This window comes from Clinocottus analis, unplaced genomic scaffold (genome assembly GCF_023055335.1).
Source record: "Clinocottus analis isolate CAN_PGR_092001 unplaced genomic scaffold, fCliAna1.0.p SCAF_13, whole genome shotgun sequence".
Classification (NCBI taxonomy): Eukaryota; Metazoa; Chordata; class Actinopteri; order Perciformes; family Cottidae; genus Clinocottus; species Clinocottus analis.
The window spans coordinates 18,306,433-18,321,323 of record NW_027175854.1 but is presented as its reverse complement, the minus strand read 5'-3'; the positions used below and the strand labels follow the sequence as shown (position 1 = coordinate 18,321,323).

Here is a 14,891-nt window from a genome sequence, read left to right as displayed (position 1 = left end):
TTCTCCGTCGGGTCCTTTCAATAATAACGCTGCAAGGTGAGCCTGTACCTGCGTCGACGTGCGGAGTTGTGGTTTCTTTGCTGCATCGTTTTCCCTCAATACAGATCCTGATTTTAAAATGTTGTCTAGAAAGAATAACCAAGGTTGAAACACACTGATGTTACCTTGTGAGGACGAATCATTTGGAAACAGCGCTTGTCTGAAGAAATAGAGGTTGTGTTACGTTATTACAGAACGACAAAGTGCAATGCATTTTTTTGTGATATCCATGGCCGTCCCCCGACCTCACTCATGTGGTATTATTGTCACCATGATGAAAAACATAGTGCACTAACCTCTACTCATGAAACCATGAACTTTTCCTCACCTAAAGTTAGTGTGTGTAGTCAGAAATGTGATTTGGAAACAACACAATGTTGTCGGACGCACGTTTTGTCGTCCGATGAGGAGAACTCGTCAGGTTTTGTGTCTCGATGTCGCGCGTTAGCGTTCAGCTCTGTGATTTCAAGCTTTGGTGAAGATCTGTTCAGTGTTTGTTTCACACACGACACACACCTTGTGGACCAAACGCACAACAATCACTTTGACTTATTCCTTCACCCACCTTTTAAAAAACATCACGTATGAAGGAAAACTAATGTCATGAAGAGAGAGCAAATGAGCTCCACGCGAGCGCACAGATCTAACAGTTGAGCAGGTAATTTACTTTGCAGAGCGCTTTTACATCACCCAGCGAGAGAAATCCCCGCTTGCACGAGCAAAAGTTGCTCTTGCGCGAGCAAAAGTTGCTCTTGCGCGAGCAAAAGTTGCTCTCACAACGAGGATTGTAACCAATGAGATGTGAAGATACGATGGTGATTGGGTCCGCCCACTTCCTGTCAAAAAGAAAATCACGCGAGCGCAGGTTAAAGCTTCGAGAGGCAGCAGGTTAAACATTTGCGAGCGCAACTTTTGCTCACCTGAGCGCAACTTTTGTTCGCTAAGTGATGTAAAAGCGCTCGTCCAAATCAATTACCCCCAAAACTGTTTGATTTGCGCTCGCGTGGAGCTCTTTTGCGCTCATTTGCGCTCATTTGCGCTCATTTGCGCTCTCTACTCATGACATTAATTTGCCTTCATAATCTCAGACCTCTGAGCGCCGCTGGTCCAACGTCACCGCCTCCAGCCGGTGACACGGAGCGGCGCCGTATGCAGATGGATGACCGAACGGCGTCCACAGGTGACGGAGAGGGGTCAGCGTGGCGGAAGAACCTCTGGGCGGGACGAGGCTGAGGTTGCATGAGCAAATCAATGAGATGAAACGCTGCTATTGATCCTGCTGGATTTATCCCCCTCCCACAATGTCAACATGGAGCATCGGTCTGCAGAGGAGACTGAGCCGCTCGCCCCAGAGCAGCAGGATGAATCTCTTTCTCTCCTCTACAGCTCATTTGGAGATGTGATGGTGTGAGCGACTGTGAGCAGACCCTTCTGGAAGAGGGACTGTAAATCTTTTATCCTCTTCCAGACATGACTTTAATTTGCTGCTTAGCGCGAGTTATAAATCTGAAATGGCGTTCGTAAGTGGCCGCGCTGGCACACGGCGAATAATGTGTTCATCTTTGGTTACATGATTTTCAGATTCAATATGGCCGACGCCGCGTTGAAGAGAAACGTCCGTTAGAGCAAAAGCACTTAATTTCATGCTGATGTAATGATTGTTCCAACGGATCGATGAACACCGCCATAAAGAGGAAGGAGTCAATAAAAGTCCAAAGTGTTAAATAAGGATTTCTCCACCCTCTCATCTGAAACCCCGACGTGAGATCTCTCATGACTTCATCAGCCTCGAAAAGGAAAAAGGGGTCATGAAAGGAGAACTTAGTGCTCATGGGAAACACTGACTTGTGAAAACATCTTGTCTCCTGAGGCTCCAGAGAGACTTTGATGCTGTTGCATCATGGGTAATCTGGATCCCAATGTTTTCTAGTCTTGATTCCACACGAGGCCGACGGTCGAGACGCATCGGCCTCTCGCGCGTTCATGTTCTGACAATCTTTTCTCTGCAGCGTCTGATAACCTTTCAGCTTGAATTTGACAGTTTACCTTTCGAATGAAGGGATGAGAGAGAGAGGGAGAGAGAGAGAGAGAGAGAGAGAGAGAGAGAGAGAGAGAGAGAGAGAGAGAGAGAGAGAGAGAGAAGAGGCACAATTAAGAAGTCAGAATGTCAAAGTCGAATTTAGTTTTGTTTCTTTTAAATGTAAAAGCAGCTTCTTGTAGTAATAAGTTGTTGAAAACTGTGGAACCAACGTTGTCTCCAGACCTCTTTTCCCTGTTTGAGTCGTCGTAGGAACCCCAAATTAATTCCAATACTTGTGTTTATTGTATGTATTTGTTCAACAAAGTGTTGGCAAAAAAATTATAACTGTAAAAAAAATCACTTTTAAAAGATATTTTGATGGTAACTATGAACATCCAGCATGATATGAGCCAGATTCCTCAAAAAAGCCTCCTGGAGCTTCAATAAGACACCTTTATGGAAAGATTAGGACCTAAAGAATCAGAACCTGCAACAATAATCAGAATAAAACAAAGTCTTGTCCTGTTAGGAAGGAGTTTCAGTCAGAAAACTGTGTCGTTCGGTTCAAAAATGGGAAAAGAAATGATGCCAAAAATATTGTCTGAATGGGATATTTTATTACTACGAGGACGCTGCTACAAGCCCGATGTTATTTATTCTCCTGCTGGTTCTCTTTGCAGTGCTGGAAACCAATAATAATAATAATAATAATAAAAATAGAAACCATCCGCTTGACTCATCTCTTCTATTTGTTACTAATATTGAATTAATAAAAGATAACTGAAGTAAATTCATCAGTTATTTTTGTCATGAATCATTACAGTCATGTATCTACAAAAAGGTCTGCAGCAAGATGAATCAATACTCGTTTAGTCTTGAGACACACACACACACACACACACACACACACACACACACACACACACACACCTTCACTGTATCCGTACAATCTGAGCTCACTCGCTTACCCAACACATGAACGAGTGAGTGTGTGTCTGTGTGAGCATCACTCAACGTTTGGTGACGTGACGGATGAGCGAGTGAAGAGGAACCAGGAAGTGAACGACTTATTGATCCAGCCGATGAGTAAGAGGGCGAGCGAGAGGCCGGGTCTGTTACCGTAACCTTCAGGGGCGACAGACACACTGCGGCGCCGCAGAGCGGAGAGAAGTGTGTCTTCAAGAGAGAGAGAGAGAGAGAGAGAGAGAGAGAGAGAGAGAGAGAGAGAGAGAGAGAGAGAGAGAGAGAGAGAGAGAGAGAAAGGCACCTCCAGAGGTTTTGCATCGATCACTGGATCACACCGGGACACTGAGGAGGTTCAGTCGTGCAGTGGCCGACAAGCAGAAAAGAAGTCACACCACACACACACACACACACACACACACACACACACACACACACACACACACACACACACACACCAGTGTGATTCACCTTCCACACCCCGGCAACGCTGCATACACACACCAAAGATATATATATAAACAATGCCTCTTTTGTATGCTCAAACCCTCCATCACACACACACACACACACACACACACACACACACACACACACACACACAGTAGATTAGTGTTTCTGCTGCTGGCCCAGTGTGGGACAAGACGCCGACTGCGTCTCCTCACAAGCAGAATTTTTTTTGAGAGTTTTTATTTAGAACAGAAAAAAAAATTGAGAGCGTTTTTATTTTTGGATCAATTTTTTTTCACAGACATTTTTTATTATTATTTTTTTTTTACAGCATTTTTTTAGAGCAAATTTTCATTAACAGGTTTTTTTTAGCGTTTTATTTATAAAGTTTTTTTTAGATCTGTTTTTTTGAGAGCTTCTTTAGCTTCTCTGAGACTGAGGCGCTGGCTGTGAAGAGCGGTTTTAGAGCAATTTTTTTGAGAGCAAAGATTTGGGATTTGCGGTCAGATAATTTACTTCCAAACAAGACATTTACTCGCGTAACAAAGACACAAATCTACCTTCAGACCCGACTTGTCGGGACGGCAACAGAGAGGTCGGCCTGATGACGAACACGCACGCATGAAAGTATAAAAGCTGTTAATAAACTTCGGGGTGAAGATGTGGTTTGTGGGAACGAGGTGAAACGTCTCAAGGTCACTCCAAGGTCACCGCTGGTCTCCCTGGTGGGCAAACACCTGATGTAAGTGAAAAGAGCATCGCTCCCAAGGCAGGACCACTAACTAGGAGTTGCTAGGAGACCATGATTGGTGTGTGTGTGTGTGTGTGTGTGTGTGTGTGTGCATGCTTGTATCTCTCTCTCTCTTTGTGTGTGTGTGCGTCTCTATTCGTTTTCTGGCGGACCCATCTGGTTGTTGAAGCGTCACATGTTCAGAGTGACAGGTGTTCTGTCGTCTGGCAGGAAAACAAAAGGTTTAGCGACCAAAAGAAGGAAAAGAGGCCAGAAAATGTGTAAAAATATAAACTTCAAAGAAAACAAAAATACTTGAGAGACGATCATGAGACGCGAGGGAAAACAAACCGGAGAGGGATTCATGTTGAAGGAGCGCTGCACCAACGGACTCTAACATGGGTCAACTCACTATGAACAATGTGACATCACTTGAGGCGTTTGCTGACATCACATGAGGCTCACTTTCAGCCACAAACCAGTTCACACACTTCTTTACTACATCTGCTGTCGCGCTCAGACTTTAAGGTGTAAAACCGGTGGAGTTCCTCTTTAACTGGACCTTCTATCTCAGGAGGAGACATCAGCCGAGTGTGCAAACAGAAAGCAAGTGCATCCGCATGTGTGTGTGTGTGTGTGTGTGTGTGTGTGTGTGTGTGTGATTACAGGCTGGCCATCTGGTCAAAGCATTTCATGATGGATAGATGAATTATTTCTGATCATGCGCAACTTGTTTGGTGGCTTTCCCAAAAGTTCCAAACTGATTTATGTGAGAGCGTGACTTCCCGCACAAGTTGACTTTTGCGTCATCCTTTTTTAGGGAAATAGAGAGATGGAGGGGGGAGGAGGGAGGAGGAAGAGGAGGGAGGCTCGTCCTGAACCTTGTCCAAACTCTGCAGGCTGCCACGATGAAGGGTATATTTTTGATCAAGGTCTGCCAGCCGGGCGACTCTGACGGTTCTGTCCGCTGCCAAAACACAAACACAGAGCGAGTGAGCGTGAAACAGAGGGAGAGTCTGCAGAAAGATGGAGAGAAATAAAACAAGAAGTCTCATGTCATCTGATTTTTTTAAATTTTTTTTTACATTTGACACAACTTTTCAGATGCTGGGCGCGCGCTCCGCGGGGAGCCGAGTGATTCACGGAGCAGATTCCTATATCATGTTCAATAAATCGCAGGAATTACATAATGTTCACACGCAGCCGCCTCGCAATTAAAGCCCGTTTGCATGAAGGATGTCGCACCGACGCACAGCGCGGCCACTAACGTTGTCGCAGGAAACGAACACAACGACGTCCTGTCGTGACGCAGCGCGGTGCGTACAGGTCTATTAGCCAGGACAGGCTGCTCTGCTGTTATTGATGCTCTCATTCACTCAGACATAATGAAAAAAATCACTCATTCATCACGTTGAGGGGTCGACATTTCTATCAGGTTGCTGATGCACATTCAAGTGGATTCAGCGACGTTTTTAAAAGCACATCCAGATGTTTAACGTGCAGTTGGATCGAGATGATCGTGTGTTTTTTGGGGGTTTGAAGCAGAGAGGAGTTGATCGCAGCTTCTCTGCCTACACACACGGGTAATAATCCTGATCCATTTGTGAAATAAATGTTGGGAGCTTAATCATAACGAGTCACAGCTGACCGTCTCTGAATCAGTGATGACCTTCTGCTCTTCATCCCTCAGACCAGGCGAGAAGAGGAGAAGAAGAAAAACAGAAAGAATGTTTTGAAAACCTTTAAAAGCCTAAAAGTGAAATATAGTTTTTACTTTTTTTCTCAACCAAATTCCACATAGTTGTGTTTCATCTTTGACTCTGGCTGCTTGACAAATTCAGCAGGACTGTTTTTTCTTCTTTCTTCCCTTCGCCTTCGATTGAAGGCCGGCGTTATTCTCTATCAAGAGCCTGTTACATAGCAGCGAATGCCATATTTGTGATGCTCTATTGATCCCCGAGGGGGGAATTTGTCTTTCAGTCTGGTCCTGTTAACAGTGCAGTGAAGAGAGAGAGAGAGAGAGAGAGAGAGAGGGGTGTCCTCTCCTCTAAAATCACCCCAGCTGTACACAAAAAAAGGGTTACGGCTCATCTCAAACATGCGAAGAGAAGGAAGGCCCTGCAAGGACAAACTATCGATCCTCTCACGGCTGCACTGCCAGTGCTCTATACAGAGGTCCATCATTTCCACTGAATCATACATCTCTTTCTTCCCCCTCCCCCTCCCTCCCTCGCTCTTGTCTTTTGGCCTCTTCCCTCTTCCGTTGCCCTAAAATGTGAGCGGAGGTGTGAACAATGGGAGCCCAGGTCGTCCACCTCTGACGTGTGAATTGCAGCATCCTCATGAACTCATTACACGCATCTGTTCCGGTATTTTCATCACAAAGGTGTTAGTTACCTCAGTGGTTTCCAAAAGGAGGCGCTGGGACCTTTCGGGTCCTGGAGGACGTTGCAGCAGGTCCCCGGCATCAGGAGGTGATGGTGTCGTGTCCTGTCAGCTGCTGTCAGAGAGGGTTCAGTGTCCACAATGGTACCAGCAGTGTCTCCAGCTACTGTCTGTGTTGAGCGATGAAGAGCTCAACACATATGACCCACAGGTAAAGACGGACATTTTGAAATGTACTTCCGTGATTTTGTATTTCACATCCATTGGTGCAATACTTTCTATACCTTTATACTTTATACACAATTGTTACTATTTTTTGTTTCTCACTGTTTGATGTTGTTGAATTTTGTTTTTATTACCTTTCTACTGTTTATTTATATCACTCATCTCTACATTTCTGTGAATAAGGGCTGCTGTAATCCCGTAATTTCCCCACGGAGGGACTAATAAAGGATTATCTAATCTTATTTTATCTTAAAATTGAGTTACTCACAAGAAAAAAGATAACTTGTCATGCTGTGAAAGCTCGTTTTCACCTCTGCTCGGATTAAAAGTGTGCTTTGGGACACGCATAACCTCACTGACACATCCTGAAGTACTGACACATGGAGTACTGACACATGGAGTACTGACACATGGAGTATTGACACATCCTGGAGTACTGACACATAGAGTACTGACACATAGAGTACTGACACATGGAGTACTGACACATGGAGTATTGACACATGGAGTATTGACACATCCTGGAGTACTGACACATAGAGTACTGACACATGGAGTATTGACACATGGAGTCTTGACACATCCTGAATTACTGACACATGGAGTACCGACACATGGAGTACTGACACATCCTATAGTACTGACACATGGAGTATTGACACATCCTGGAGTACTGACACATAGAGTACTGACACGTGGAGTACTGACACATGGAGTACCGACACATGGAGTACTGACACATGGAGTACTGACACATGGAGTACCGACACATGGAGTACTGACACATAGAGTACTGACACATGGAGTACCGACACATGGAGTACTGACACATGAAGTACTGACACATGGAGTACTGACACATGGAGTACTGACACATGAAGTACTGACACATGGAGTACTGACACATGGAGTACTGACACATGGAATACTGACACATGGAGTACACGTCTATGTCACTGCAGCACGGCGAGAAGTTAAACCACTGGAGGTCAGAAGAAAACAAAAGATGCTCAAAGCTCTGGGGGCCATGATGGAGTCTAAACCGTACAGGTCAAGCTCCAACGATGCTGGAACCGATATTTCCCACAATGCTATTCACTAGTGTTTTCATTAGACCTTCTCTACCTCCTAAAGCCCCACTTTGTTTAAACCCAACTCCTGTTTCTATTTAAAAACGTCCCTCCAGAGCTACAGAAGGTCACATTTTGACATTTTTCAGACTTCGTAGTATCGCTGAATGACCCCAGACGTTGATGTGCAGGCTCACTGGCTACTGACGCGTGGAGATCAACAACAACCGCAGAACATATCTGAGGGGGATTAACATGAATAACGCCTCTGCACGAGGAGCTGCTGCAGGGAACAGCCTTGAACCTGACGTGTGCACCTTTGGAGCTGCAGTTCAGATCCATGGAAAGCATGAACACAGACAGGAACTATCACACTGGCTGAAGAAACCACTGCAAAATAATGTTACAGCACCATTATAGGAGATTAAATATATCTCATAAGTGGACATGTTTTTTTTATTCATGCAGGGACAGCTGGGAGTTCACCTTCCACGTGAACAGAGTGCACAGTGTGTAGTTCTTTTTTTTGTACACATCTGGACGGATTAAGGGCGAGAGTACAGCAGCACCGGGCCTCCTGTTTCCCCATTGGTCCGTGAAGCCGCGCAGGGTGCAGAGAGCACCGGGTCCTGCTGGGGAGCAGCGCGCAGCAGCAGCGCGCAGCAGCAGCAGCAGCAGCAGCAGCAGCAGCAGCAGCAGCAGCAGCAGCAGCAGCAGCAGCAGCAGCAGCAGCAGCGGCCCAGTGCAGGCAGCAGGGCGGGAGCAGATACACGCTCAGATAGTGATTGAAAGTGATGGTGAAAGGATTTAGCCTGGGCATTAACAGAGAGAGAGAGAGAGAGAGAGAGGGAGGGAGAGAGAGAGAGAGAGAGAGGGAGAGAGAGAGAGAGAGAGAGAGAGAGAGAGAGAGAGAGAGAGAGAGAGAGAGAGAGAGAGAGAGAGAGAGAGAGAGAGACAGAGAGAGAGAGGGGAGGAGGAGGAGGTGAAAGAGGGAGGGTGATATTTTCCATAAAGCCTTTTTTCCTCGTTTCTTTCTGCCCTTGAGCATCCCGGTAAACCCCAGCTTGTAAAGTGCGAAGAGGAGGAGGAGGAGACGGGCTGGAAGGGCGGGCACGAGCCTTTCCTCAAAGTCAATATTTTATACTTTTGATACTCCTTGACGCTGGATTTCACTCCTCTTTCCTCAGCCGCGTCCAAATCTAGGACAAGCGATCTGCCGCGCGCAGCCATCCACGCGCGGCGTGACACACAGAGAGAGAGAGAGAGAGGAACACAAAGTATCCGGGAGGAGGAACAAGCCGCGACACGGGGCAGCCCGGTACCGGGAGCACCGCGAGGGCCGAGCGGGGGACGAGTTGAGCGGACCATCGGGGAGGGGGGGGGAACCTTTTCGTGTGCATGTTCCCTGACGCCACGCAAAGTGCGGACCGGGCTCGCGGATGCACGCTAGAAGTAAGTGTTTTATCTGATTTGACAACATTTTATTTTTTATTTTTTTAAACATCTCGCAACACGAATGCAATTTGACAAAAGCGCCACGAAGTCTGCGCCGAGGAGCCGCGGTGAGTTGCAACACGATATCCGGGACAGCTCCAGGTGGATCGGAGTGTGTGTGTGTGTGTGTGTGTGTGTGTGTGTGTGTGTGTGTGTGTGTGTGTAGGAGGGGGGGGGGGGGGACTTTTCAGCTTGATTCGCATCGTTTCAGACCAACGTTTCATCTCGGAATGTGCAACACACACACACACACACGCAGTGCGAGCGATGCTGCGCGGCTGCGGGTGTGTGTGTGTGTGTGTGTGTGTGTGTGTGTGTGTGTGTGTGTGTGTGTGTGTGAGAGGGGGGCACTATTGTAGAAACTGACACACCCCTACAACACACGGTCCGTGCCGGGATTTATAGCTCGAGGCGACTTCACTTTGTCGGCTGGAGTCGGTCCGCGTCCAGCGGCTGCAGGTCCGCGGTGACAGCTCGGATTATGCTCAGCGAGGGCGCGCTGCAAGATGTGTACTCAGTTTAATATCGAATTACAATGAAGAGAAGGGGAATAAACCCGGAGAGAACTACTTCCTGTGTTTGTTTGGCGTGACGTGTGTCAGTGAGTAGGCCGATGATCGATGAACTCCAGAGTTTCAGTGTAACTCCTTTTCGCATGATCTCCTTCTCGCACTGCCATTCTTTCATGACAACACACATCTGTAGCCTCGTCTCTTCATGCAGCATTGGAGAGTTATTACAACTCTGTGCGTAAAACCACGTGCTGCTGCTGCGTGCCAGTGTGACCCGAACCAAGCTCACCGCGTTTTAATCTACAACTTTTCATATTAAACATCTCGGTCGGTGAGAGGCGGGTTTACCAAACTTGCTTGTAACCAACTCGCTGCTCCACACATCCACTTAAAGGGTCTCCACAGATGAATGTGCTGTTTTCAAATTACCAAGCTTAATTACTGCAAATGACGAGGCCTGCGTGATAATTAAGGAGTTAATTATACAACTAAATGAGAACGCAACCCGCCCAGATGTAGACAATATTTCACAGACTTGCATTACACTTTTATTCGCCCGACATCTCAAACTGTGCTGCAGACAAAAAGAGGATATCGTTGCATTTTCAGTGAGAATAAGGATGTGCTGAATGGATGAGGATGCTCCACACATCTCACTAACTCCCTCCTCCTCTCACATTTGTCCTCATTTCGCCGCAGGACGATCGGAGGAGCGCGGCCAGTGCAAAACGTCCAATGGATGTACATGAAGACGCGGCAACTCATCCTTCGTCCTCTCCGACCGGCTCCACCGTTTCCCTGCAGGACGGCGCTCTGTGAGACACGGCCCCGCGTTGACATCGCCCACCCGACTCCCTGCACCACTATGGTTAAAGTGTACGCCCAGATTCATCTCTGTAACATCATCCGCCTCCTCTCCACCCACCGCTCATCTTCCCCAGGAAGTCGGCCTCTCTCGGCTCCGTGGAGCCCGTCGGTATCTGAGAAGAGACACTGAGCCAAAGTTCCCTCTTGTCATTCAGGGCCTTTGTGAGCCCGGAGGCGAGCCGCGTCCGTCTATACCTATACGCCTCTGCGTTTCACAGTCCAGCGGTATGGCGGTCGGGATGTCCACCCTTTGCTTATGATCACCGCTCCATGCGCCTCACCTCTCCTCTGACCTCACCTCGTGCCGGACCCCGCTCCAGACCCCCCCCCAGCCTGCCATGCTCCTCCAGGCCGTGTTTCTGCTGCTGCTGCACTGCTTGGCCTCCGCGCTGGGCCAGTACGAACTGTGCAAGTCGCTGGTGAGCACGGATGAGGGCTCGGTGTGGGAGCAGTACGCGTGCCAGCCCAAAACCGCGTCCATGAGAGACCACATGCGGATCAAGGTGGACCCGCCCGGCATCACGTGCGGGAACCCGCCCGAGAGATTCTGCACTCTGGTGAGTTCACGTCGGCGTCTCGTACGGCACATTTTAAAATAACTTCAAAGTGCTTTTGACATTTTTTTTTTTTTTGCTCAGAGAGCTCGAGCAGAGCAAACACGAGCTCCACGCAGGAAACCAGAGCTTTGAGCCAGATCATGAGAAGCACAGACGAGCAAAAAGTTGAAAACTATTACTGTGTAAATCAACAAGGTCACGGGGGTCGTGCAATTAAGCTGAGTAGTGACAACAGTGAAAAGTAATGACAGAGATCCACACAGAGGAATGCACCGCGTCAGGGCTACAGGGAGCTAAAAGGGATGACATAAGTGCGATGACTTGGCATGACTCGACCTCCCTCAGAGAGCCGAGGTGTTGTTTACATTAGTATGGACTTGGCAGCCTGGGATCCGGTTTGATTAGAAGACCTCACATTTCCTCTGGTGAAACGCATATAGTGGGACCTTTACCGTCACAAGGACACTGAAGGGTGAGCTCGTGGAAACCTCGTTAAAATGTCCGCTCCAGCGATATTTAACACACTTTAGCCCGCGGGCTAGTTCCCATCCCGGCTAATGCGAGTGCAATAATTTGAAACACGGGTTATAAAATCATTGTAATACTAAGAAGACTGCAATTAAACTCTCCTCCTCCCCTGCCGCCGCCTCTTCAGAGGAAAGTGTGAGAGACGGCGAGTTCATCCTCTCGATAATCGCCCCGACTGTCCGCTCGCCGAGCCGGCCGCCGCCGGAGGTGCCAGACTGGTCTAAACAGCCATGAGTCAAGATCCCACACGTGTTTCTGGAGAGTGTTTAAGCTCGTCCACATCGCATCGTGTCACGCTGGTAATGAGGCATTTGTATCCGGTATGATTGGAGGTTTGTTGCCTTGGAAGGGATTTAACAAACAACCCCCTCGCGCCCAGCGTTCCCTCCCTTCCTTCCTGCCTCGCACGGGGACTATTAACAGTACTCGGGGTCATTTGACAGGAGCAGGAAGGGATATCGTGCTCCTCGGATACCTAATGGTTAATGATTTGTTTAATGTCGAGGTAGCGGAAACCTTGTCTTCAGAAAGCCTCTCCGATGACTTTCTCCTGAGACGAGAGACGAACGGAGGCCAGGGGGGAGGAGGAGGGAGGAGGGAGGAGGGATGCTCGCTGCCATAGCGTATTGACGTCTGCCCCCTAATGGCCCTGGCCTGGAAACTTCTATAACTATGTTTCTGAGTGAGCAATGATGAAATATTGATGGGTTCTTTAATGGGCTTCCTTACAAGGGTTTGGCCAGCGTCGCTCCACTGCGAGGATCCAGAGAGAGAGAGAGGGAGAGGGCGGGATGGGAAGGCGTTTGGCCTTAGTCAGCACTTTCAGGCGCTACAGTGGAAAGTTCTGGTTCTTCTCAGGTCATCCGCGACTTGTGGGGATCGAACCCCCCGCTGCGCCGGCCGGGGATTTAGAGAACGACGACGTCGTGAGATGAAAGTTTACTTAAGAAATGAAGGATGTCAGACTCAGAGGACGACGTGATGAGAGCGCCCAGCAGGTTTAACACTGTCACTAGATCATCACTGGACAAACCGTTGGCTGCGGTTTAAGCAAAATAAATTACTTTTCTGGCATATAATTGCTATTTTTTAACGAACAATGTCTGCATTTTGGGCTAGGAATCAGTGCGTCTCATGAGGACGCTTCAGCAGCGACATCAAGGTTGTTTCTTTTGGACAAGTATTAATGGAGAGTTATTGGTATACAGGTAATTTCTTTTCATTTGAGCAGATTTATTTTTCCCTCTTCCTCTTTGCCCCGGGATCTGGCAGCTTTACAGAAAAGCCGGTTTCTTATCTAATTGGTGTACTTTTACATTCACTCACTCAGTCCTCCCACCAGTCAGGGGAACGTCGGGGCACTGTGGAGAAAAAAAAAAAAAAAAAGACTGCATCACCCGATGCGCAGCGCTGCTCATCCTTAATAAGACTTGAGACATACTGCGGAAGATGCTAAATAATATTTCCCCCTGCTCCTTTCACCCTTTGAGTGCTACTGTGTGCTCCAAAAAAACTGTGGGAACATTCACTTTCGGGAGGTTTTGATGTCGAGGCGTTCTGTAGCTCTCTGCTTGCATAAGTTTACAGTAGTTTTTGGTCCCTCCATCTCCACAGGGAGGCTTTTCTCTCTCTCTCTCCTCACTCTATCCCTCTTGTTCCCTGGGAATGCAGCATCCGTCCTCCTCAGCCAAAAAGGCTGGCATGTTGGCTTCTTCCAACACGACGGGCTTCCAGCACTTTGACGAAGATGCTACTGTCGCTCGTGCCGCGTTCGCAGCTTCAGTCGTTCCTTTGTCGCGGTTGAGGATGATGGAGTCAGGAGTGGGAGGGGGGGGGGGGGCAGGGGGGAGGGGGGATAGCTAATGATGAAGGAGAGGTGAGGAAGATCCAAGCTTAGCTAAGCACAAACATGACATCAGCCCACAGTTCCACACAGTCGTGCTCGCGGTGTCGATATATAAAAAAATAATAACGCTGCGTTCAAAAAGCTCTCGCCGTACAGATGTTTGTTATTTCTCTTTTTTTGGGGGGGGGAGGGGGGGGGGGTTTGAACCGAAACCTTCCATCAGCCGCCTCCCCAGGGTCCCGAGAACAGAGAACAGAGCGCAGCCGCATGCAAATGGGACGCGAGCTGGCGTACGGGGATGTACAGTGAAGCGGGCGGGGAGCGGCGGCGGCGTGCGCAAAACAAGCGCGCGAACCGGCCGACTGCGCACGATAGTATGTCTAAGAAAGAGCCGAAAAGAAACGTACAAAAAAAACAAAAAAACACACACACACACACACACACCTTCCTGTTCCACAACACATTTGCCCGTTTTAGAAGGTAGAAATCTGCCAGCTCTAAAAATAGACATGAGGAGGGAGCGCAGCGGCGGAAGGGGAGCGCGCAGGAAGGGAGGAAGATGGCAGCTGCTAGCGTGGATCAGTGCTTCCCAGACTGGGCCCGCGGCCACGCTTCATCCCCGCGGCCCGCTGCAGCCCCGCCGCCCCGGCCGGCCTGCCCCGCCCAGCGGCCGGCCATGGAGGCCGCCCGCACCCCGTGGTGCGGGTGAAGAGCCGCCCGTGTGGCCGGCGTCCTAATGGCGCGCCCTCGGAGGGGAAGCCGGGGCGCGGCGGGTGTGGACGGCGCCGGGGCATCATTAACGAAGCGAACGGCGAGAAAGACACAGGCAGCGAGCGAGAGAGCGACGACGGAGAGAGAGAGAGAGAGACTGTGCAAACGAGGGAGGTGGGGGAGGGTGCGGTGATGTAATGGCATGGCTCGCTCTCCCATTAGGACTCAGTTAAAAGTGATCAGAGCGTGTTTAGATGTGTTGGCAGAACGGGAGGATGGTTATAAGTGAGATTTATCCCTGACGGAGGTGATACTAAGAGGGATTGGCCGCAGGGGCTTAGGCAGCCCGAGGTGGACTTAGAGAACCGCCTCGTCTCGCCGTCAGGATCTCAGGACCGGCGAGTGTTTGGAGGCGAGGCCGCGAGCGTAGCAACACACACAGAGATGGATGCCAGTGATTATTCAAAGGGAAGTTTGTACCTGGGTGTTATTAT

The 14,891-nt window shown here is 48.7% G+C and overlaps 2 protein-coding genes across 2 annotated transcripts in view; one reads left to right on the top strand and one right to left on the bottom strand.

Annotated features, from left to right (window-relative positions):
- Nucleotides 1–7,164: 7,164 nt before the first annotated feature.
- On the bottom strand, nucleotides 7,165–7,749 carry LOC137783895 (keratin-associated protein 4-11-like). The gene is made up of 2 exons (XM_068574238.1): nucleotides 7,421–7,749; nucleotides 7,165–7,333 (listed from the first exon to the last, which is right to left on the bottom strand). Exons 1-2 carry the CDS (start codon nucleotides 7,747–7,749, stop codon nucleotides 7,165–7,167), a joined length of 498 nt encoding a protein of 165 aa, XP_068430339.1.
- A 1,123-nt stretch (nucleotides 7,750–8,872) lies between these two features.
- ntng2b (netrin g2b) overlaps nucleotides 8,873–14,891 on the top strand; it is a 55,676-nt gene continuing 49,657 nt past the window's right edge. Inside the window, exons 1-2 of the mRNA XM_068573938.1 lie at nucleotides 8,873–9,334; nucleotides 10,588–11,312. Coding sequence (XP_068430039.1) covers nucleotides 11,094–11,312 — 219 coding nt within the window. The 5' untranslated portion in view covers nucleotides 8,873–9,334; nucleotides 10,588–11,093. The remainder of the gene's footprint in view (nucleotides 9,335–10,587; nucleotides 11,313–14,891) is intronic.